A 23,277-nucleotide genomic window follows, 5' to 3' on the forward strand; every position below is an offset into this window, starting at 1 on the left:
TTTATGGATGGAGATATATATTTATATTTATTTACAGATTTTATATTTATATAACATCCATAAAACAACGTTGATTAAACGTTCATATTTATCGTACATAAATCTGTAAAAAAAGTACGATAAATATATTTTAAAAATGTACATTACAAAAAAAAAACGTAAAACAGAAAACGTACAGCGTTTCTTTTGACCGTTTAGCACTGTATTCGTACGTTTCTTGATCTTGACAAACGCCAAGATTCTCAGAACGTGTACGGCGCTAAATGAGGAGCATTAGAGATACGAACGCGATTTCTCAAAATTAAACCGACAACACCATGGCGACGTTTCGCGGAATTTTGCGACGAGGCGAAGAGATCAGATTTTTCTGCGCGCGTATTTTTTCCCCCGTTTCCTTGCACCCGATTTTTCTTCTGCGTTTGTCCATAAATTTGCACTTTGTACCGAGCATTGTTTCTCAAAACTCTGGTCTGCTTTAATGGGACAGTGATGTAGATACGTTATCGCGAGAACGAAAGAGAGAGAGAAAGAGGAAAAGATAATGCGTGTACTGTGTAGTATCAACGCGAGTCGTTTCTCTTGAACACACGAGTGCGATAAAAACTCGATAAACTGTATATAAATATAAATAAGACGCGGGAACAAATTGAGACATGACACGTGTTTTTACTTCTAAGAGAATCGATCGCTCTCTCGGGACAAACGACTCGTGTGCGTGCGATTGCGTTCATTTTGTATTCGCAAAAATTTTAAGGGTTGAAGTTGATGTCAACGACGACAATCCAGGCATGCGATTTCGCAGAACAGCGTTGTTAACGATTAAGATTGTTATAATACTACCTATCGCAATTGACAAAAGTATCGCGAGGCGACATTTTCTTTTTCATGAATACAATAAGTAGATTGTGAGGAATAGGCAACGGTACTGGTTCCGTGTTGTCGAGAATGCGTGTGAGAGAGAGAGAAAAAGAGAGAGAAAGGGAATGAATGAGAGAGAGATAGTTAAAGAACTGCGAATCTAATAGGGGACGTTAATAATAGTTGTAAGAATATCGAGTCGCGATCTCTGTGATGATGATAACAACGTTGAGGATGATAACAATGTCGACGATTTTTCCTCCCTCCGTGCCCCTCTGACAGCCACTGTCACGGGCACGACGAGATGCAATTGACCGTCGAGGTTTCTAGAGTAAATAAGGCATAGATGATAACGACCGTAATCTATTATGTAGTAACAGAAAAACAAAAAGCTAATACTTAAGATTCTGACTGGAGCGTTAATAGGCATTATATATTATATATATATATGTCGCGATTAAGAATTTAATTGTTTACAAGGAGGAGGGAGATCGCGTCGGTCGACAATGATGAAGATAGTAATATAGACGACGAGATACATTTAAATAATTGTAAATAAGCAAATGAAAAAACGCGTAGGGCGGGAGAGGGCGGACGCCCTCGAAAACGAGCAGAGAGAAAGAAGAGAATTATTTTGCTACGCGAGAAGAAGGGGAAGACTTCCGAGAGCTTGATGTGCGGTTCACATTGGCGACCCATTTGAGCGAGATTCGTCGGATCCGAGCGTCGATAAGCGGGCCGATAAATTCCGCAAAAAAAATAAAAGAGGACGAGGAAGAAGGAATACGACGGACGGAAGGTGGTGAGAGGAAGAGGCTCGTCGTTACGCGCAGAAACGAGATCTGTCGATCGTCCGTTCCATCCGATGACGATCCGATGTCAGCTTCGCATCCCCGACAATTTTTGCAAGAAGATCACTTCTTGGAGGAGAGAGGCGATACCGAGAGCTGCAAGAATCGTCGCCTTCGACGAAGAACTGAAAATTTATCCTCGAGAGGAGTATCTCAGGCAATTATCTGCAGGATGAGCAACTCGGCCGAGAAAGAAAGCCGGGTGATCTTTTATCTGTTACTTGAGATAGGACATAGGACGATCCGAGAAGAAGGACGAGGAGGCGAGGATGCGAGTACGTTGACGTCGCGGTGATGATCGCGCGAGAGACGAGGAAGAAAGGAGGGACCACGTGGGGATGACCAGCGACGGCCACCTTTCGACGCGCATCCCGTTGTTTTCGCCGCGAAACAATCGTCTCGTGTTTGCGCGTCCGACGAGAAGATTCCGAAAGAGAGTAGCCGGTGAGAGAGAGAGAAGAGAGAAGAGGCGTAGTGGAAGATCGAGGGGCGGATGGCTAAACTCGTTGCGAAGGATCGTCGCAGCACTTTTTCTTCGTCTCCGCAAAAAAGAGATCGAGAGAGGGTCGAGAGATCAAGACGCGGATGACCGAGGGCGATCCAAGGACGAAGTCCACGACGCTCGGGGAGGACAATGTAATGAACGAGATGAAGTTTGGAGGCTTCCCAGAAGCTATTCGCTTAAATACGCTCGGCATTATTGTCGAGAGAAAGAAGAAGAAGAAAAAGAGAGAGAGAATAAGAGTCATGCCTAAGGGCGTTAAGGCGTAACTATTTGTATCGTACTTTGCTTTGCACATTTATAACGCCGATGAGTTTCTCGAAGAGCTGTGAAGCGAAACGGAAAGAGGTTCAATGAAGAATAAAAAGAAGAGACGCGCAGCGGTACGGGAAAGAAGAAGCGTGAGAGGAAGAGGATTAAGGAAACGCAAGTTTCTCGGGTGCGAGTGGTCATCAAGATACGGAGCGAAGAGCGGAGCAGCAAATATATATGAAAAAAAGCTCTCCGTTCGTTAGCAGAGCGGTATCTTGAGTCTGAGTGATTGGAGCTTGGGTCTCAGGAATTCCAAGAAGAAAAAGAAACGGACCAGAAAATGTCTTTTTAATACAAAAGGCGCCAAAAAAATTGTGTGCAGATGGAACCAATGAGAGAGAACGAGAGCGTGCGTGAATGTGTGAAAGGAGAGAGCGTCGAGGAGAAGAGATAACACGAGAGAGAGAAAGAAAGAAAGAGAGTTTGACGGAGAGCAGAGGCGCAAGAGGAAAGACCGAGGAGTTGAAAGATTTCGCGTGCAATAATGTGCCCGGTAAATCGATTCCGGTGAAGTTGGCAGACCAGGAGAACGGAGAGAGCAAGGGTTTCGGTTCCTCGATCAAGTCGCGGGGAAACCCAAGCTCGGAGTCTTTTGCGCAAGAGGAGAAGAGCTGGGCGAGCTTTACCGGAACTTTCCGTCCCCCGTGACTTCCAGAGTATATTTCAGCGCAGCGCAATTATATACAACCACTTACAGCGGGGACGGAGTTCGTGTATTTCGTGATGTCTATGCGAGTCGCTCCTCACCCGAGAGAGACGCGCATATTCATATTATTGTTGAAACAAAGGAAGAAGGAGAGAGAAGTAGGAGCGAAGGAGACAAGATGCAGGGAGGCAATCGGAGGAAGATCTCCGATGACGGAGATGAGACCAGAAACAGAAGGAGATGAGTTGCGGACTCGCTTGACGAGTTTCAGCAGTAAATAGGTGCTGCCGCTTTGAGAGGAAGACACCGAAGAATTCTTGAAGTCGGTACGTGTTCGAGAGAAGGGACGGAATCAACATCTTGCCGTTCACGTGAGAGGCGAAGAAGATCATCTGGATGGAGTAGAAGAAATTTTCAATTATCCCATTCCCCCTATATTTCATCCTTTTCCTTGAAAAAAAAAGAAGAGAAAAAAGTTTCCTTGAATCGATTCCCGAATCCTAACACGGCCTCTGGCCGTCTTCAACATTTGCAAGATATTCCACGAGAGAATCACCTTTATTTTTCTTTCCCCTCCTATCTTATATATCCCGCATCCTATTTATATCAGATTCTCCCGCATAATCCTCCCCATTATTACCCAGGGTCCCTTTTGGGACCCGCAAATGCATCACGAACGCTGGTGTGTCTTCTTGGTTCGCAATAAACGTACGTGCAAGCGTGCGAAACTGTCCTTATCAGGACAAAGGCTTAAAACTGCCCTTTTAAGGGCAAGGAACATCTGGACCTGGACGAGCGCCAAGGCGCGCGTGCAAACTGTCCTTTTCAGGACAAATCTTCAACGTACCTGAAATATAATAAATATACTTCTTCCTATTAAATTGTGTCCCCTTTTCAGAGCTACGCTGCGCATTGATTGAGACACAGAGGTAATATAAAATTGTTTTTTATAATACCGCATTGTTTATAGACCGTATAATGAAGTTTTATTTAAAACTTCAAAGTTTTATTTAAAACTTCATTGTGGTCAATGCTTTTTTTATATTTTTATTTAATTACATTATATAGAGCTATTGTCCAAATATAATGATGAGATAAATTCTCTTTTTTTAATCAAATTGTGATATGCAGGGAACTGATATATATATATATATTTTACACATGATGTATATAAAATATGTTGAACTTTTATTTTAGAAGTACTTTGAATTTAGTGGAAATTTTTTATCTTAGAATAACTCTTGATCTAAACATGTTTTATCAAGAACTGTCTCATCATTTCTTATCTCTATAAAGAAAAATAATCAGGAAGGTTCAATGTTCCAAAATTTATTCCAGTTACAAACAGTTACGTATGTGCAATACATAAAGCATATATGTAGTGTCAATCCATTCAGCGAATGCCGCAAGTAATTGCGTAAATTAGAACCACGCTCAAAACAAGTGACGTGGAAATTTCCATATTTCGACTTTCGCACGAACACTTCCAATCGCCAGTATATCTCTATAACAAGCAAAACAAATATTGATCTTTTAAATGTACAATTTTTCCAGTAATTTCTAGTAATATCTTACGTTAAAACTATGAATCGCTTATGTATATGTATGTATATTTTTTCTTAGCAATTGTTTTGCATGGAAGATGATTCGACGCAATCATTTGAAAGACTGTTCGACCTTCGACAGTGAGCTTGTAACGTTCCTATGTAAATTACAGCTATTCAAGACATATAGATATATTTATTACAGATAAAAAATTGTTGTTATTTTTATAAATAAACATGCGTCGAGAAAACGAGCACCAGTTGTAACAATCGTGCTTAAAATTAGCAAGAAAGAGAAAGGAAGTTTTTGAGTGATGAATCATCCGGATTTGATTATCTTACACGTACCTCTTGGAATTTACGCACAAGCTGCTGATTTCTTTGCCAGTCACCTCGACTTTCGGACACGTCACAGGTTTACCGTCCGCAACATTGTAGAACTTCACGCACGCGCCCGCTCCGTAAGCTGCGAATACGTCTTGATTGCCAATCATCCACGTTAATCCCACAACTGTATTGTCCACGGAAATAGTTCGCTGACTGACATGCTGCGTAATGTAATTCACAATTACGTAACGTCGGGAGTTACATAACAAAAACATAAAATTAACTGATACGTAATAAAACAAATTTTCGTAAAAAATTGGTTATATCAGTTCTTTCCCCTTTTCATGTTTGTCGTCGAGATATTTTAGAAAACGTTTCAAAACTTTTGTCTCTGATCTTTCGAACAAGTGCTTTATTATTTGCAGAAAAGCGAACAAGTCACGTTTGCCCGAGAATGACACGCACTCTTGCGTGGATATTGTACTGATTGAATATTCAAGCGCGAAAAAAGTAGATTCATGCTTCGCTTAAATCTTCAGATATAATATTCGTGGTAAATAATTGTAAAATGTATTTTAAGTAAAATTCTACGCAACTTTAGTTTCTCATTTCTCCAATTTTATATTTTAATTTAAAAATTCTATTCTAGCTAATTTATATGCTAGAATTTTTTTAAAATACATAATACAATTTATTGTATGACTGTGCCATTTATTTTTAAGCTCAAAAACTCCAATCATCCACAAAAAACTCGATTAAAGTAAATAAAGATTATCAAATAACATTCCTTGTTTTCGTAGGATCAGAGTCGTGATTATTGAAAAGGCTGAAATGTGTGACATATGGAAATTTACCTCGTCAAGATTGTATATACGGATTTCATTATCCGTGGCACTGCTGACAAACAGATTGCGTAACGGCGAGCACTTAACACAGGTAACGTTACCTCTGTGCCTTTCGTATTCGTCGATCACGGGATCTATAAGCGTGGCGTCTCCTGAAATTGATAAAAACCTCTTGTTTTCTACGAACAATTTTATTATATTATCTTGTTACAATAAATATAGACGCAAACCTTCGATGGGAGTTACGCTGTCCAAGCTACATTTATAGATTCCACCACACTGCGTCCCAACGACAATTATACTGGGATGCCTCGACGAAAAGTCAAAGCTCGTGATGCACAGCCCTGCCTCCGCGGCTCGCTCGCGCGTACCTCCGGCGCTACGCGGCCTGGTCTTTTCCACCGGATTGTATTCCTTGATTATCTTGAATCTGCAGTGCGGCAGAGATTCCGTAAACAGGATTATAACAGTCAGGCAGCTAGCAGTACGTACCGCTTGTGCGGTTGAACGGTCGTAAAGTTAGCCGTCAATCTGTGGATCAGTATGTATCCGTCTGAGCTGGAGCTCAGTAACAGGTCCGCGTCGTGCACGGATCTTGGTCGCCAGCACACTTGAGTTACGCGCTCGCCGTGCGTGCACACGTGCGTGGGCACAACGGAATCGTCGTTTCTAAGATTCCAGATCAATACGTCCCCTGGAGAAATCAAACGCATTTGTCAGGTATAACGAGATGTGAATTTCGTAATTGTTGCTGTTAATTAGAAGAAGTTTACAGTTGAACAATCCAGCCGCGAGGATGGAGGGTTCCGTCGGGTGGTAGCACAGCGTTGTGACACATCCATCCGTCTCTAACGTCTTGGTAGGGGCGTCCGCGACGTTGTCCTCCGTCGTGAGATTGTACAACTGGACTGCGGAAAGATGATCGCACCACGTTTCGTGACGAATATGACCGAGGCCTACCGCTAATGTCCCGCCAACGGTGCTCCACGACAAGTCGCCTATTTTAATCTGCAAAACATTCGACTCGTGACATCAGCCATTTAATCTCGTATAAGACAGTTATTTTAGTTTTATTGAAAAGGACGTACCCTCTCGTGAGGAGACGTGTCCGCCTCTTCTGATGTACTTATTTTCTTTATTAACTCTACATTGGCAGACGAGACCTCGGTCACATTCGGATTGTAGTCGTCGAAAGCGCTAGTGGCGTAAGCCTCGTCAAGAGCTTGCAGGATCCCTGGCGTAACTTTTTTCATAAACTCTGCCAGTCTGTCATAATCTACCTGCGCGTCTGTTTTCTGTCCGTTCACCGTCTGGATCTGGAGTTATAAAAAAATTAATGTATTAAACTAAAATAACGAAAAAAAACTAAGACAGTTATTTAAGGTAGAACAGTATTGATTTTGGACGCTTATAAGAACCAAATGCAGGCTATACGAGAAAGCTGTTACAGCATTTATCGACGTTTTGTGATTCACACGTTTTTCAAGAAGAATTTACTCCGGCTTGCCGAGCGTACAACTGTGCCGCAAGCAACACGTAGAACTACGTCAACTGTCACTGATGATGATTGACGTGATCAAGGAAGGTCAAGGCCCACACCGGGCTGTAGCGCCGGGTTCATCATCAGTGACAGTTGACGTAGTTCTACGTTGTTTTTCAAGAAGAAATTACTCCGGCTTGCCGAGGGTAATAAATAAAATCTTCCGTAAACTTCAGAATTCAAATAAAATCTCTGTAACACACCCCAACACTCCTCGTCTCTCTGGTCTGTGTGTCTTCAGCGGCGTAGACTATCTCCGTCGTTTGAACGTTCGCAGACGTCTCCAATCTAGGAGAGAACGATGTGATCGCGTTATCAATTAAATTCAAGTATTATTTATGTATATATATAATACATATACATTTTGCAACGATAGTTCGAATGATAATAAGCGGACTCACCTCGCGGGAGATAATTCCGAATTGAAGCTCACAACGTCGAAGGATTTGGTGCTGAACATTTTCTCCGATGGAACAAACCTTTCCGGACTTTCCTTCCTTTTTTGATTATGCCTTCTGATTTGCGTATAATTAAGAAAAATGTTCCAGATCACGCTCGTTGGACACCCGGTTGTCAACGACGCTGCCGAGAGTGTGTTTACGAAAATTGGACATCAGCTGATGGTCACAACGTGACGGGAAGCGACGTGACCAATCGACTTGCCGCTTTTCCGTAAGAGCGAAGCGTCGATTGACTCATTTTGCGAACAGGGAGCGACAGAAGCCATTTGTCCAGTTCTATCGATGCAAATTAACCTTATAATTACAGTTTAATTACTTTCTTATCTTTTTCTAGTTCTTCAGAATTAGAAACTAATAAAGCTGATCTATACATTGGTGGAAAAATGGACACGAGAATTAGAGAAAAATAAAAGGTAAGTTGAACCGAGATTAAAATTAATTAACCTAACATAGGCAGAAGTGGACATAGCTCTCAAAATTAGAAAAAAATAAAAATAAAAACTAAGTCAAATCGAGATTAAAGTTAACCTACATTTGCAGAAATGGATATTAGATAACACGATTGGCTGATGGTTGTCTCGTGGCCAGGTCTTGCTTAAGTCATCAGTTTCGACGACTGGAAAACCGCCTTGACGATTCCGAATTTGCGCGCTGACATCATCGTCGTTGCCATCGCGCTTACCGCGGGTGCCAAGGGTGTGGCGTAGGACGAGCCGTTGCCACCGTAGGATCCGTCGGGGTCCACGTTCGTTCTCATAAAAGGTCATGCTACATTCGCTGAGATCGGATTGGCTGTCTCTGATTAAAATCTGACAGGAATACAGACGTGTCAGCTAACAAGACGATCGCACAGGTAGTGTTTTTAATCCCGTTACTCTCCGCTTTATTTAATTCGGTAAATATTTACGTTACCGCGAATTTTCTATTCTTGACTGACGGTTGGTTCATTGGGCAAAAATTATAAAGTCAGATGGCGATTGATATTTCAGGAGTACAGTTGTTGCTCCAAAATTACATCTTTTATCAGATTGAAATAAATGCTCAATAATTGAATACACGTTAGAAGTCAATAGATAGCAGATGACTGATAAAAAGAGGTAATATGTGTAAGGAGAAAACAATATCCGAAAAAAATAAAACGTAATTGCAAGAAGATGACTGAGTGATTGATGTAGCGTTAATGAGAATATTGGAGTATTATTGACACAACGTGTATTAAATTTGCACTTAATATATTTATTACTCGTTATTATTTGTTTCAACTCACTTTTAATATTGTTCCAGTAACAGAAGTCACAGTGTAAGGCAGATTAAGTGCCAGCGAGTAGAAGAAAAAGATAGCCAGGAGTATTTGTCAACGTCAAAGCGTAAACCGTCCTCTTCCGTTAAAATATGCCAGGGTAAGCATTATGTCCTGAGAAAAATGTTCATTTTCTTTGCGTGAACATATAAGACATAATTCTATACATATAACAGTGATAATGTATAAACATAATTGTCCATTAATTAACGGAGTGACAGTTTAGATTGTGGATTTAATATTACGATATATTTACAACAAGCTTCTATTATTTAATGATTAAATTGACTGTAAACGTTTGATATTTATATTTATGTATTATGTACAGGGTTACAGATATGTCGTTGGATCATATGTTTTGCTCCCGATGCAGAGAAGGCTTCGTTGCGCATGAGAAGATTGTTAACTCAAACGGCGAATTGTGGCATCCTCAGTGTTTTGTGTAAGTATATACAGGACAACAATTGGGAAGTTTTATTCAAAAGTAAATAGCTGTAATGAATGGATAAATGTACCATGCGTACCATCTTTCTTTCGGAGTCAATTCTCAAAATTGTGCAATACTTAAAGAAGTTTTCTTTTTCAACATGTATTCTCCAAGCGTTTCTTTGCTATTTTTCGTAAAACGAAAATAGCTCTAAAAATTGCATTATGAATTCTTTAGACACGTGGGTTAATATCTAATAAATGTTTACAGGTGCGCGCAATGTTTTCGGCCATTTCCAGATGGAATCTTCTACGAATTTGAAGGATACAAGTATTGCGAGCATGACTTTCACGTTCTATTTGCACCGTGCTGCGGCAAGTGTGGTAAGTTGGACAAATTCTGTTAATTACTTGAGCATTACCGTTAATTCTTGGACAGTCAAATGTGAGGTAACGTTTTACTGTATTTAATCAACATTATTATCTTTGCGACAGGTGAGTTTGTCATCGGCCGCGTGATTAAAGCGATGAACTCGAATTGGCACCCACAATGCTTCCGCTGCGAAGAGTGTAATGGTGAATTGGCGGATGCGGGATTCATCAAGTGTCAAGGCAGAGCTCTATGCCACACGTGCAACGCCAATGTGAAAGCTGGGGTGCTTGGAAAACATATATGTCATCAATGCCAGTATGTCCTTATTATTGCATAAAATAACATATCTTTGATACTTTAGATTTCTATTTACTATATTCTTTTCTCACTACCACTTGTAGTTTCTTGGCAAAGATATTTCTAAAAATTAGTCTAAAATGTTTAGAGAATCAAAGAAACTATAATATAGTGTAATGGAAAAATACATATTTGTCTCAAAGTTTTAATTGATATCGTTTTTCGTAATTTCTAGCGGAGTAATCGATGACAAACCTTTACGATTCCGCGGTGAACTTTATCATCCATATCATTTCAATTGCACAACTTGTGGAGTAGAACTCAATTCCGAAGCCAGAGAAGTCCGATCTCGACCTGGCTACGCTGCCAATGAAATGGTAAGAACTCCCTAACTTTTTACAATATATGAATCAGGTGTAGGTCATGATTATTTAAAGTCTCAGTGTTTATAAAAAATTATATCTAAATAAAAATATAAATACATTCATCATAGTGAACAAAATATAACGTATTAAACGTAAAATGTTTAAAACGTAAAAATGTATTAAACGTAAAACGTTTAATACGTTAAACGTAATTTTAACAGTACATTTTAGACGATACAAAATAATATATTTATCTTCCACTTTCAAATTCATAACTGCATGTACAAAGACCGATCTAAATCGTCTTAATAACAAATTTTATGTTACATAGAACGAGCTGTATTGCTTACGATGTCACGATAAAATGGGAATCCCGATTTGCGGCGCTTGCCGGCGTCCCATCGAGGAACGCGTGGTAACGGCGCTCGGCAAACATTGGCACGTAGAGCATTTCGTATGTGCTAAATGCGAAAAGCCTTTCTTAGGTCATCGTCATTACGAGAAGAAAGGTCTCGCTTATTGCGAGACTCATTATCATCAGTTGTTCGGGAATCTCTGCTTCGTCTGTAATCAAGTTATCTCTGGAGATGGTACGTATCAGATATATTGAAAATATTACAAGTCAACCCAGACAATCCGTTTTTTGAAGTCTTGTTTTTTCGAATTCTTATTTTCCTCATTCTCTTTGAATTCTTAAATTGAACGTTTCCTTCTCTAGCTATTTATGTTTCTCATATTGCGGTTCTTAAGAACTACTACTACCTTTGACTGCAATTACTTTGAACTGACAATATCAGAAGCAAAAAATTATACGAATCTTTTCTGCGAGCGCTAACATTTTTAATCTAATGCTTGTATTTTCTAGTTTTTACTGCGTTGAACAAGGCGTGGTGCGTCCATCACTTCGCGTGCGCGTTTTGCGACCAAAAGATGAATCAGAAGACGAAGTTCTTCGAATTTGATCTAAAGCCCGCGTGCAAGAAATGCTACGACAAATTTCCGCAAGAGCTAAAAAAGCGGATGCGACGTATGTACGATCTGAATCCCAAAAGAATTCCACCAGCGTAAACGCAGCTCTTCTGTGTGAATCTTTCAAAAATAATCAATACTCATTTGCGCTTATTGCGCTATATAGATAGTGCCTTATCTATCTTAGTGTCGAGAAAAAGTATATTTAATTATTTGTCGCATTGTAATCTATATTCTGCCGAAGCTACTCTTTCGTCAATTACAAGTACTTGACATAATTGCTTAATTCTACTAAATGTTCTTTTTGTGATTCGGATGTTGATGAAACGTCTATTGATTGTTGATATTACGTCTAAATCTAAATATCAGTCGCGAATACAAGTATAGCACTGGTTTACAGCACGTCTTTCATGCCCTTTTTTCATCGGGCTATGGAAGCTGCTACAATTTAGATTTTTCACTTAAAAAGTTTGATTGTATCAAGCTTTTCGCGTTTTTTCTATTCTTTCTTTCTATCTAAATGTATGTTTCCATTTTCTACCACTGTATAAATTATATTTTTAATTATTATTTTTGTCACATCAAGATTATATATATAAGAGTATATATATCTCGATATCTTCAAATTTTGATGATATCGAGCGGCTCTAAAGAATCATTAAAATTGAATTCATTGTGTTCGATCAAAATATATCACATTTTTTAATTAAATTTGTAATTACATTATATTGCTAGCTGCTATTCAGGTTTATTTATCAACATTCGAGTCCTAGTTATTAAGGGTTTTCGGTTTTACTTACTAATTTATTTTTTCATGTATTTAAATTTGTTATTACCTGCAACGTTAAGATTATAAAAATAATAATATATATTTGAAGCGCTGAAAAACTGACGATCACAAAACGCTGATTTTGAGACGTGCAATGTTGAAGTTTTAATATACAATTATAAAAATTGTACACTGATAGCGATATTATAATACAGAAACAGTAATGTAACATGTAATATTTGGAACCAGCCTTAAAAATTTAATCTAAATTGTAACAAAAATTGACTTGCTTTTCATGTATTTAAGCGTTTTATTTGGTATTATAAGGATATGCCACATGAGATGTCAATAAAAGTAAACAGCGAAATTTATCGATACTTTTTGCATAAGAATCCATAAACTACACTATCGATCACATGTCTCACACGTAAAGCTATCACAAATGTTTGTTGTAAACAAATGATAAGATATTACAACTTATTGTACATATAATTACACAATATGTAAGCGAGAATATTAATTGATATGAAATTGAGAACAAATGCGTATTGTGTATATAAATAAATAAACAATTGAAATAAATGATATGTTCTTGTATAGCCCAATACGATTTGCATCTGCGAAACTTTTACACTTTTATTGTAATCGAAAGTAACCGGACTTTTACTTGAAGTCTAGAAGTGGCGAAAATGCCGAGAATCGGGATTGTCCCTCAAAATTTCAGCACTTGAAGTGAAATAAGTTTACATAATATTAGACATTAGATAGAAAAAGTGAAAAGATGAGAAACATGTATGTACATACAAAAAAAAACAAGCCTAATATAATTCGATAAAGTCGGATAAGTCTACGAACGAATTGAAATAAGTGCGCGAACTCAAATGACAAACTTCAGGGTGAAGACGACCCCAACTCCGATTAACTGAATTGATGTTTGAACGGCAAACTTCAGAGTGAAGATTACCCTGACTAAATTCCGATTAACTAAATTGCAGCTTAATCGAGGTCGTTCTCTCAGTTTAATTCAACCAACAGGTTTTCAGGTGTCCAATAACAAGAAATTTATATATTTGTGGTATTCTACATTGGTAAAATATCACAAATACGGCTCGATGTGGTTAATCACTCGATTTCAGTCGATTAACTTAATCGGAATTTAGTCAAGAGAATCTTACGTCGATCGCAACGCCGCGCCGTGCAGCGGCAAAAGCGCCAAACTGAACTGTTGATTAGTTGCGCGAGGCAACGCTAGATGGCGCTCGGCCGCTATTTATAGTTCAGTTTGGCGCTTTTGCTGCACGGCGCGGCGTTGCGATCAACGTAAGATTCTCTTGACTAAATTCCAATTAAGTTAATCGACTGAAATCGACTGACCTCGATTAGTTAATCGGAATTTAGTCAGGGTAATCTTCACTCTGAAGTTTGTCGTTCAAACATCAATTCAGTTAATCGGAGTTGGGGTCGTCTTCACCCTGAAATTTGTCATATTTGAATTCGCGCACTTATTTCAATTCGTCCGTAGACTTATCCGACTTTATCGAATTATATTAGGCTTGTTTTTTTTTTGTACATACATGTTTCTCATCTTTTTACTTTTTCTATCTAATGTCTAATATTATGTATACTTATTTCACTTCAAGTGCTGAAATTTTGAGGGACAATCCCGATTCTCGGCATTTTCGCCACTTCTAGACTTCAAGTAAAATTAAGTCCGGTTACTTTCAATTACAATAAAAGAATATGATCTCTGATGATTTCTTATTAATTGCAACCTTCTCGCTCACGCCTCTCGAGAACGTTGCTTTCCAAAGGAGGAATATGTCGCTTCGTCAGCTGTTTTCAGGAATTGCTACTTCCAGAAGAATGTACACAAGAAATTCGAGAAGCCGGCAAGATTATTATGGAGGATAATTTTTTTCAACATTCTGAGAGGAAACATGCCATTATTTCGACCATTAGAGACATTATTTATGCCCATTGCCTTTAAATAAATGTCACCTTGGAGATAAACATTATGACACGTCTTCAATTTCGGTGCTGTTCTCTGCGCTAAGCTTGTCAAATCGCCATCCCCCCATTGATGTCTCTTCAGTTTGAAATATATTTTTCAATTTGGCATCTATGATTGGGGAAGAATGCAATAGTTCCATAACATTATGTATATATATAAACCACAACATTAATTTACATTTTATATCATAATCTTATATCGCATGACGTGACAAGCAATTATGTTTGATTAAATTTTACAATATATATGTTCGTTCATAAATTTATCTGAATTACTGCCGATATATTTACTCCATAAGTTCTGATATCTACAATGATGATAAAGTTTTTATTATATAAACATATGTAATAACAATCGTATATATATATTTAATCACATTTCACGGATTTTTAATTGTGTACTTTATTTAATTGTAATATATTTTTAATCTCTCAGATTTGAGAACCCTCTCAAAGAGATTAATAACAAAATATAGGATGAACGATAAGAATAATGTGCTCAGCAATAGAAAAGAATGCGCAATAAAAACGGCATTTAATGGAAGTAATGAAGTTTTATTTACAAATCAAGGCATTAATTTTATATTCACACGTGCTCCTTGTTCTCTACTCTCACTCATGTTAAAATCTTTTTAACCCGTTCAAGGTCATAAAAAAATATTAAAAAGTAATCACTTTCCGCGAGTTTTACTTTTCTTTTTCTCGTCGAGTTACCTTCAAATGTCTCGTTTATGCCAAGTATAATTTATTCCCGCAAATAGTCTCGTATCGACTATCCGTCGAAGGGGAATTCTTGCACTCACACTTCCATTTAATCCTAGAATACTAATAATACGTAATAAAAAAATAGCATTTAAATTTATAAGCTTTTCTTTTCTTTCCTTTTTGTTTTTTCTTACCCATTAAAATAGCATATGGTCCATTTCTAATAAAACTTTTATTTCTCTCATCTTGGTATTTTTTTTAAAGAAAAATCTCAACATACGTAAATTTAACGTATGATTAGTGTTAATGGCTTAAAAGTATGATTAGTATTCTAAGGTTAACGCTGCGTTTAGCCACAGTGTGGTTTAGCGCTAAATGTGGTCAATTGATCCTGAACTTTAAAGCGGTATAATAAATCGATTCAGCTATATATATAGTTCGATGACGTCAAAGAGGCAAGAGAATCTACAGAGATTCCCCCGTGGTGACCTATGCTCTTATAAAAGCATATAAAATCATGACAATCTGAGGCAACAGATTTAAAAGATAAAATCAAAATTTATAAGATCGGAGATAAGAGGCTTCACGCCAGATTGAATGATACAAAGAGTGACCTATTTTATTATATCTGGAATACTATTGTAGGAGATAAAGTTTCTCGGTAGAACATAGTTTGAAGAAACTCATTGACGCGATGTTAGTTTCCTTTTCACTTGTTCGAGACATTTTTGTAGTCATAAAAAAATATTCCAAACATTAATATTAAATCGATCGTTTTATATATTTGTCACTCGCCAAGTTAACTAATGCCAAACATCAATTAAGCTGAGCGTATGGTTTCCTCAAACTCGTTTTTTTTTTTGCGTATTTTATAGCGGAGGGGAAAAATGAAGATAATAAGGGCCTTCTTCAAGGTTTCGACGCTATTTTAAGTCTTCTTTCATGATTGCACATGCTTTGTAAGATTGTCTCTGATAAATCTCCTAAGTCACGAAACTTAAACAGGTAAATTGCTTTAATTGACGCGTACAAAGATCATAATCGACGCGAAGATGGATCGTGGACCGGTCGCATTTAGCGCTAGATGTGCGGTGCGAGTAACAATTCTTTTTTTTTCTTTTTTTGCAAGCAACCCTGGATTCGCACGCGCGTATCCGCGGATAATCGCTGAACATGACCACTAGTTCTACGTTCTAATCGTCCGATACAAAGGTCGCAGTCCAACGGTGCGGCGGCGGCCGTCGCTCGGCAAAAGCCTCGAACGCTATTATTATTTTTTTTCTTTTTATACATATGCCACATACATACGATACTAGAGTTCCTATATAATAAGAGTTAAGCCAATGTGGTGACGATTTTTTATTGGTCCTGCCATATGTTTCAGCCAAGTTAGTGAGAGTGAGACAGGCTGTAAGTGGGAGTAAGACAAAGCTATCATGGTCGCCATATGCTTCAGCCAAGAAGTTAGTGGGAGTGAGACAAAGCTATAACGGTATCCTAACTCTTATTATAGGAACTCTATACGATACATACAAACGTACATGCATCAAACACACACACACACACACACACACGCGCGCGCGCGCGCGCGCGCATTTTCTGCTCCTGCCGTTTTTTAAACATATATATATGTATAACATATTTGATTTAAATATGTACACTCACAAAGACCTATGGATTCTCGGATCCTTGGATCGTGCACAGATTTGTCCCGGAACAGATGTATGACGGTCGTACACAACGGAGTCGTTTCGATGGGCGTTATTACAAAGAGAATATTACGATATACGTTCGCGCATAATAACGTTTACAAGAAACATCGGCACACTTACTAATAAGTACAGAAGGATGGAAGAATTGGAAGCCACATCAAAAATCTCTTCATTAAATCTCTTCCTTTTATTATTTTAAGTAAAAACGATAATCCGAACGACCGGATTTCTCCGAACTATCGTTATATCGATAGAAATTAATAAGACATTCCAAAATTCAAACGAAGGAAGAAAAAATAAAACAGACGCAGCCAAGTTGTTACAAGCTGATATTGATAAGCAATATACTCATTGGATATATCGATGATAATGTCGTCATTTCAACGCAAGATTTTGAAAAATGTACTTATTTTCAATCAGAATTGTGATTTCGGGAAATATTTCCTATATTAGTCAGTCCGAGCGCGACTTTTCAGCAGCAAGATACGCAGGATAAAAACATTTAGCTTCTTTTACACTTGAATGATGACATCAGCGTCGATACTTACAATAATAATTATATTAATATAATAATAATAATAATATTAACAAAAGTAAAAGCACGAACAATTTGAATTGATTATGGTAGTACAATGCACTTTGTACATTCATTATGTTCGATCAAGCAGCTGTGATTGTTTGCAAATTACGCATTAGTAAATATAATGCATGGTTTAAAAAATTTTTGAAAATTTGATACAAGAAAAAGAACGAGAAAGAGCACCACATATGCAGTATTATTGATCCAAAACTCCCAAGCTCCCCAAGCTTGACGACCAAATTTTAAATTTAATTTCTCCTAACATCCGAAAGATAGTCCAGTTTCTCCGCACGAGCCCCACTCGTGCGGGGGGTGCAGTTTGGAATATAAAAATTCCAAGAAGAAAGAAAGTTAAAACCCAAGATAGAAGACACTAATATACAAAAACTTCAAATTCGTCACGTTGGACATGGTGCCGGCCGTCGTGACGTCGGATTCTCAGCGCGAGTGTTCTTCCATTTTGCAAAGCGTAAAAAACGATGAACTATATCGATCCTGTCCGCATGGGCAGAGCGAAAATACATCTGGCAAGCAGAAACTGCTTGCAGAAAAGTTGACCGATCGCAAAAAATAAAAAAAAAAATAAAAAAAGAGAACAATAATTAGAATGATTCCCGATGGTGATTGTGTACTGGAAGAATTTAAAGTTATAGGAAAGAGAGAAAGTATGAAGCAAGAAAAGAAGAGAGACCGCTTCGAGTCGTTTGATGGGCCATGCTATTGTTGCCGTGTAGCTTTTCTATTTGAACCAAGACACTGCAAACTTTGTTCACTTACAATGAGTCATTTAACAACGACAGCACGAAAATCCTATACCAGAATAGGCTGAGGGAAAAAATCGCGGTCAACCCTATCACAGAAACCGATACAACCGAGGAAGCATGGAGGAAATTAAAAGAAAACATAATAAACAGTGCTAAGGAAGCCATAGGAATGAGAACAATCAATACAAGCAGGAGTAACAACAGACCGTGGTTCGCACAGAAAGTGAAGGAGTTCGCAAACGAGAAAAGAAAGGCATATTAATTATCATAATCTTTTAAATCATAATAATTATTATCATAATCTTCTAAATCATAATAATCATTATCATAGATATTATTGATAAACGTATTGATAAAAAAATATGTGTTTTCTTTTGAGCGCCGCGCCGATCCAAGTTGAGCCGAAACTTTTTATATACGGAGATCCAGAGAAAATTTCTTAACAAAAGGAAAACGCGAAATAAAAAAAGAGATAAATGCGGGCGCGCGGCTTTTGCGCGCCGTGTAAAATTAGAAACAACTGTATTATTATTATATAATAGTATTATATAATAGTTATAAAGATTCTTTTTTTTTCGTGATTTATTGTTAACCCGTTGAAGGCTCGCGTTGCCTTTCATCGTAATAAAGTAGCATGGTCCTGTATTCGCGTCGACGGCGCTCTGGCACGAAATGTGACTGTCTGATTATAATCCCAGAATAAAATCTTGCTATTATACATGCACATGTATAGATCTCCCTCCCCGAATTGAGGTAAAACTCTCGAAATTGGATAGTCGCATTGGCGATTCAGCGGCGCCGAATGCGAATATAGACTTCGAAACCACTGGCACGTATTCGCGTTGCGCAATTAGCGCTAAATGTGGTTGTCCACGCTTCAGCTTCGTTTATCCACACCGCACGGAGGTCAGAAGAAGGTATGGAATATGTTGCGAAACAGGAAAAAACCAATTAACGAGGAAATAAACGTAACCTTTATCAAATCGGAAACCTGAATATCACACTTTGAAAATCTTTACCAGCAAGACGGTACCGGAGAGGAGCCAGAGGAAATTATGGATGATACGGAGGATAACATTGCCTCTGATAGGACCACATCAGAAGAAATACAAGCAGCTATAAGCAAGCTGAAGAATCGCAAATCACCAGGCATTGACAACATCACCAATGAAATGATTAAGTACGGCGGCCACGAGCTAATGACCCAGATAACGCATCTGTTCCGGGTCATCGAGGACACAGGCCGGAAACCAAAGGAATGGAAAACCAGCATTACGGTGCCTGTATTCAAAAAGGGCATGAAGTGTGATCCCGTAAATTACAGAGGCATAACGCTATTAAGCTCCGTAGCAAAACTTCTCACAAAAATTTTAACGAAAAAAATCACGGATAAAGTACCCATCTGCGAAGAACAACAAGGATTCAGGCCGAACAGATCGACACTGGACGCAATATTCATACTGCGACAACTCATCGAAAAGTCCGTGGAGTTCAACAAGCCAATGTTTGTGTGCTTCGTGGACCTAAAACAAGCATTCGACAGGATAAGGCTACGCGACGTGATCACCATCCTAAGGCAAAGGAAAGTTAGCCATCTGTACATAATCAAGGAGCTTAACACTAGCAACAAAACAAAGATAAAAACAAATCAAGGGCTAACAAAAAAAGCCCCGATCTCTACAGGCATTAGACACTTTTGTTAATATTATTATTATTCTCGGTTACTTATCAGAGATGATAAAAAAACAGTAGTACGTACCCCGTAAAATTTCAATGTCACCGTTCTAAATGCCACGTACAGAGCGTTCTATAAAAGGTGTGTATCAGCAGCAGGAAATACTTAATACTCAAATGCAACATTGATGAAATGCTTAATTTGCACAAAAATTTGTCCAAAGCCGTGATCTGATCTTGTTGAATGCTTTACAGATGTCGGTAACATATTTAATAACGGCAATTAGACAGTTATAATTTCAAGGATGTGTAGATTTTACAATAAATCTTGCTAAGATACCGATTTCTGTAGAATAAAAGGGTTTAAAAATATTTTTTATCATATTTGTTTATGATTTAAGCAATTTACGACATTCTTTATAAATGTAGATATGAAAATTTATCTCTAATAAAATACGAAGAAAAATGTTCTTCCTACTCCTCGGCAGTGTAAAGCGAGTAGTATTCTACTGTTGACAATACGTTCTTATAAAAAATATTATCTATGATTCTTAAGATACCTATCTTGATCTTTGTATCCACAAATTTTAAAAGCTGTAATTCAATACTAAATTCTAAAATATCTTAAATCTTCTTACAATATTTCTTTAAATAATTAAAATAACAATTAAAATAAAATTTTAATCTTGAATTTTTTAACAAGCAAAATATATATTTCATATTCTACCTGCTACTGTTACCCTCCTTTTTTCAACGTGTTCTATAAGTTGGGTCAGGAGCATTCACAAACGTAATCGGAGCATTGATGTCTCCTCTGTAATCGAATCTAATCAGTCTTCGTTGCGTTGCTCACCAGGAAGAAGGATATTAGCAGCTATGACTGTGTGTCGACTTAAGTGACGCGCTTTCAAGATATAAGACATTTGGCTCCGCTGATCGGAGCGGTTTTTCCAAAGATCAACGTGGAGAAGCACTTCGAGGTTCTTCGCTATATAGCGAATGGGTTACGTGGAGCAGTCCCCTCAGAATCCTCCGGAAGGTGCATTGAGCGACAAGACTGGCTGCGTTGCCAGGATTCAGGTGGGGCTAGGAAGCAGCCATTGAAATTGAAGTCGGCAGGCTCTGATTGCTCTGCACCGCATGCGTAGGTATCTGATTGTAAGGATGATTGCTATTACACAGCACCGTGTAGATGTTCTCCACGTTGCTGAGTTTTTCGAAGAAGGGGATTAGATCCAGTAGCTCGGAGTCCGTCATGTCATCGAACCAAGATGCCACTGGAACCTGCAAAAATATATATCTCTATTATTACGTGTTCGAAATATGCTGCCTCCAAGATAAAAGATGATACATATCACGTTTATTTAACATAAAAATATTTTTACATATCATTATATCTTACCGCATTATCTGGATGGAAAATGTAACTGGCAGGACTATTATCTACAATAATGATCTGCTGCAAATCCCGACCTAATTTGTTCAAATCTTTAACATAGTTCCCTCTGTGGAACACACAAGATTCTCTGAATAACCTTGCTCTGAATACACCCCATCGATCTAATAAATCCGCTACCGGGTCTGCATACTGCAAAATATCACAAATGTTACGTAAATACGTGGTGGAAGTTTTTATTTAAAGTCTTTTATAAATTAATTTTATGTACGTTTTGTCTTGGCAAATGCTATTATCAAAATTTGTATAGCAGAAATTACTTTCTAATCATTAACTATCTCTTTAAGGATAGAATTAATTCTTCGTGTGACAAGATAATTTGTGTGAAATATATAACATAGATAAACATGAATAATATAATTTATATGTATTATACATAGAATATTTTAAATATATTGCATCTATCTTTCATTGGTTAACAAATTTATGGCAAACTAAATCTTATATAATTTGATAATAAAACATTACACAGACAGTCAATTATTGCAAGAATTATACTGATATTTAATGATTTAACTAATTGTAAGACTTGTTTATCTTGTATTTATCAAAAGAACAAGATAATGACTTTTTTACTTTTTAAAAAATAAACTTACCTTAGCCAAACTTGCAGTGAACAATACACATTCATATAATTCACCCATTCTCTGCAAAAACTCGTCCACATAAGGCCTCTTTAAGACGTACACTTGATGTACCGTTCCATCAATCTCTACAGGAACAACAAAGTCCGCATTGTTGATCGGTTTGAAAGAACTATGCACCAGAGTCTCGTCCAAATCGATTACCATGCACTTTTTGTGCATGTCTTGGTGCCTAACCGGTGGTAGGAGAAACCTGGGGGATCCGGTGCCAGGTGGTGGCGAGCCACGACCTTCACCCTGTAGGGAACTCGCCTTGGAGCTCTTTGAACTACCACCGCGGCCTCTTCCAAAGCAGCAGAGCAGGGAGCGCAAGAGCCCGCGTCCCCTCGGCTTCTTGCCACTCGACGAAGTATTGTTGGCTGCTTCATTTTCTCGAGGTAACTGGGCTGCAATACACAGAAAGCAACAACCACGTATTATGTAATCACACGCAATGTCGCGTGCATATTTCAAAAATTGGATTTGAAAAAAATTTAGGTCTCTGCAATACAAATTATATTTCCTCGAGTTACGTAGAACAGATTTGGACCAGATGCTGCTGTATTTTGTTGTACGTATGGAATGTATACTGAGTCGAAAGTCAATGAACGACGTTGCGAGTTACAGTTTTAGAAGTGACAATGCTACATTTTTACAGATACAAACTTGTTAAAGATATGTATGTATTTATGGTCTCTCTTTCAATACACATACACGTACAATCACCATGAAGACATACTTTCTCAGTATACTAGGGGGGCGAGGGACGGCAGGAACAAGACACGCGAGAAGTTGCCCGCGGAAGGGACAGGAGACGAGGACGGAGGACAAAGTTAGGTAACGATAGGACGGAGGAGGTCGAGGAGAGAAACCGCGGGTGCGGGATGCCGTAACAGGTGCAGGGGGAACGAAATCCCGGCACTCGGCAGCATCTGGCGGGGAGCACAGTGTACGGAGCGCGGACGCGGGATGGCGGGCAGGGGGGGGGAGAGCGAGGGAGGACGGGACGGCGCGGGATCTATTTACGCGATACGCACCTTTCTCGCTGTTGAACGCGCCTAACTCGTCATCCCGCGACACTTGGGTGATAATGGACGATGCGTCCATTTAAACATTAGTCGGTGGTCCCTGCGTGCTCGATCGCGAATTCCGTTAACGCGCGCGCGCGCGCGCCAGCCGACGGACGGACGGGCGGGCGGGCGAGTGTACGTACACTACGTACCGTACGCGTACGAACGAGCGAGCGAGCGAGCGAGCGAACGTACGCGCGCGAGTGACACGAAGAGCGCGCGACGGTCCCGCGCGCGCGCGCGCGCGCGCAAGAGACGGGAGAGCGAGCGAGACGGAGCGGCGCGCGCGCACGTGCGA

General features: G+C 38.7%; 3 protein-coding genes across 5 annotated transcripts; 1 reads left to right on the plus strand and 2 right to left on the minus strand.

The window, feature by feature from the left end:
* Nucleotides 1–4,482: 4,482 nt before the first annotated feature.
* LOC112460672 (WD repeat-containing protein 34-like) lies at nt 4,483–8,069 on the minus strand. The gene is made up of 9 exons (XM_025025468.1): nt 7,827–8,069; nt 7,629–7,713; nt 6,974–7,201; nt 6,659–6,893; nt 6,378–6,579; nt 6,116–6,315; nt 5,895–6,037; nt 5,062–5,261; nt 4,483–4,673 (listed from the first exon to the last, which is right to left on the minus strand). Exons 1-9 carry the CDS (start codon nt 7,883–7,885, stop codon nt 4,604–4,606), a joined length of 1,422 nt encoding a protein of 473 aa, XP_024881236.1. The 5' UTR covers nt 7,886–8,069; the 3' UTR covers nt 4,483–4,603.
* A 480-nt stretch (nt 8,070–8,549) lies between these two features.
* LOC112460673 (LIM and senescent cell antigen-like-containing domain protein 1) lies at nt 8,550–12,967 on the plus strand. 3 transcript variants are annotated; one of them, XM_025025470.1, is made up of 8 exons: nt 8,550–8,781; nt 9,171–9,286; nt 9,515–9,628; nt 9,884–9,996; nt 10,108–10,300; nt 10,518–10,659; nt 10,979–11,237; nt 11,513–12,967. In XM_025025470.1, exons 2-8 carry the CDS (start codon nt 9,279–9,281, stop codon nt 11,713–11,715), a joined length of 1,032 nt encoding a protein of 343 aa, XP_024881238.1. In that variant the 5' UTR covers nt 8,550–8,781; nt 9,171–9,278; the 3' UTR covers nt 11,716–12,967. The 3 variants fall into 3 exon arrangements, with proteins under 3 accessions (XP_024881238.1, XP_024881237.1, XP_024881239.1); XM_025025469.1 differs by having other exon boundaries at nt 8,550–8,739; XM_025025471.1 differs by having other exon boundaries at nt 8,550–8,739; nt 9,177–9,286.
* Nucleotides 12,968–15,315: 2,348 nt separating this feature from the next.
* Nucleotides 15,316–23,155, minus strand: LOC112460671 (carboxy-terminal domain RNA polymerase II polypeptide A small phosphatase 1). Its single transcript, XM_025025467.1, has 4 exons — nt 22,947–23,155; nt 21,883–22,316; nt 21,233–21,418; nt 15,316–21,114 (listed from the first exon to the last, which is right to left on the minus strand). The coding sequence occupies exons 1-4, from the start codon at nt 23,014–23,016 to the stop codon at nt 20,917–20,919; spliced, it is 888 nt and encodes a 295-aa protein (XP_024881235.1). The 5' UTR covers nt 23,017–23,155; the 3' UTR covers nt 15,316–20,916.
* Between the last annotated feature and the right edge of the window lie 122 nt (nt 23,156–23,277).

Source organism: Temnothorax curvispinosus, unplaced genomic scaffold (genome assembly GCF_003070985.1).
Source record: "Temnothorax curvispinosus isolate PA1 unplaced genomic scaffold, ASM307098v1 QBEX01010704.1, whole genome shotgun sequence".
NCBI lineage: Eukaryota > Metazoa > Arthropoda > Insecta > Hymenoptera > Formicidae > Temnothorax > Temnothorax curvispinosus.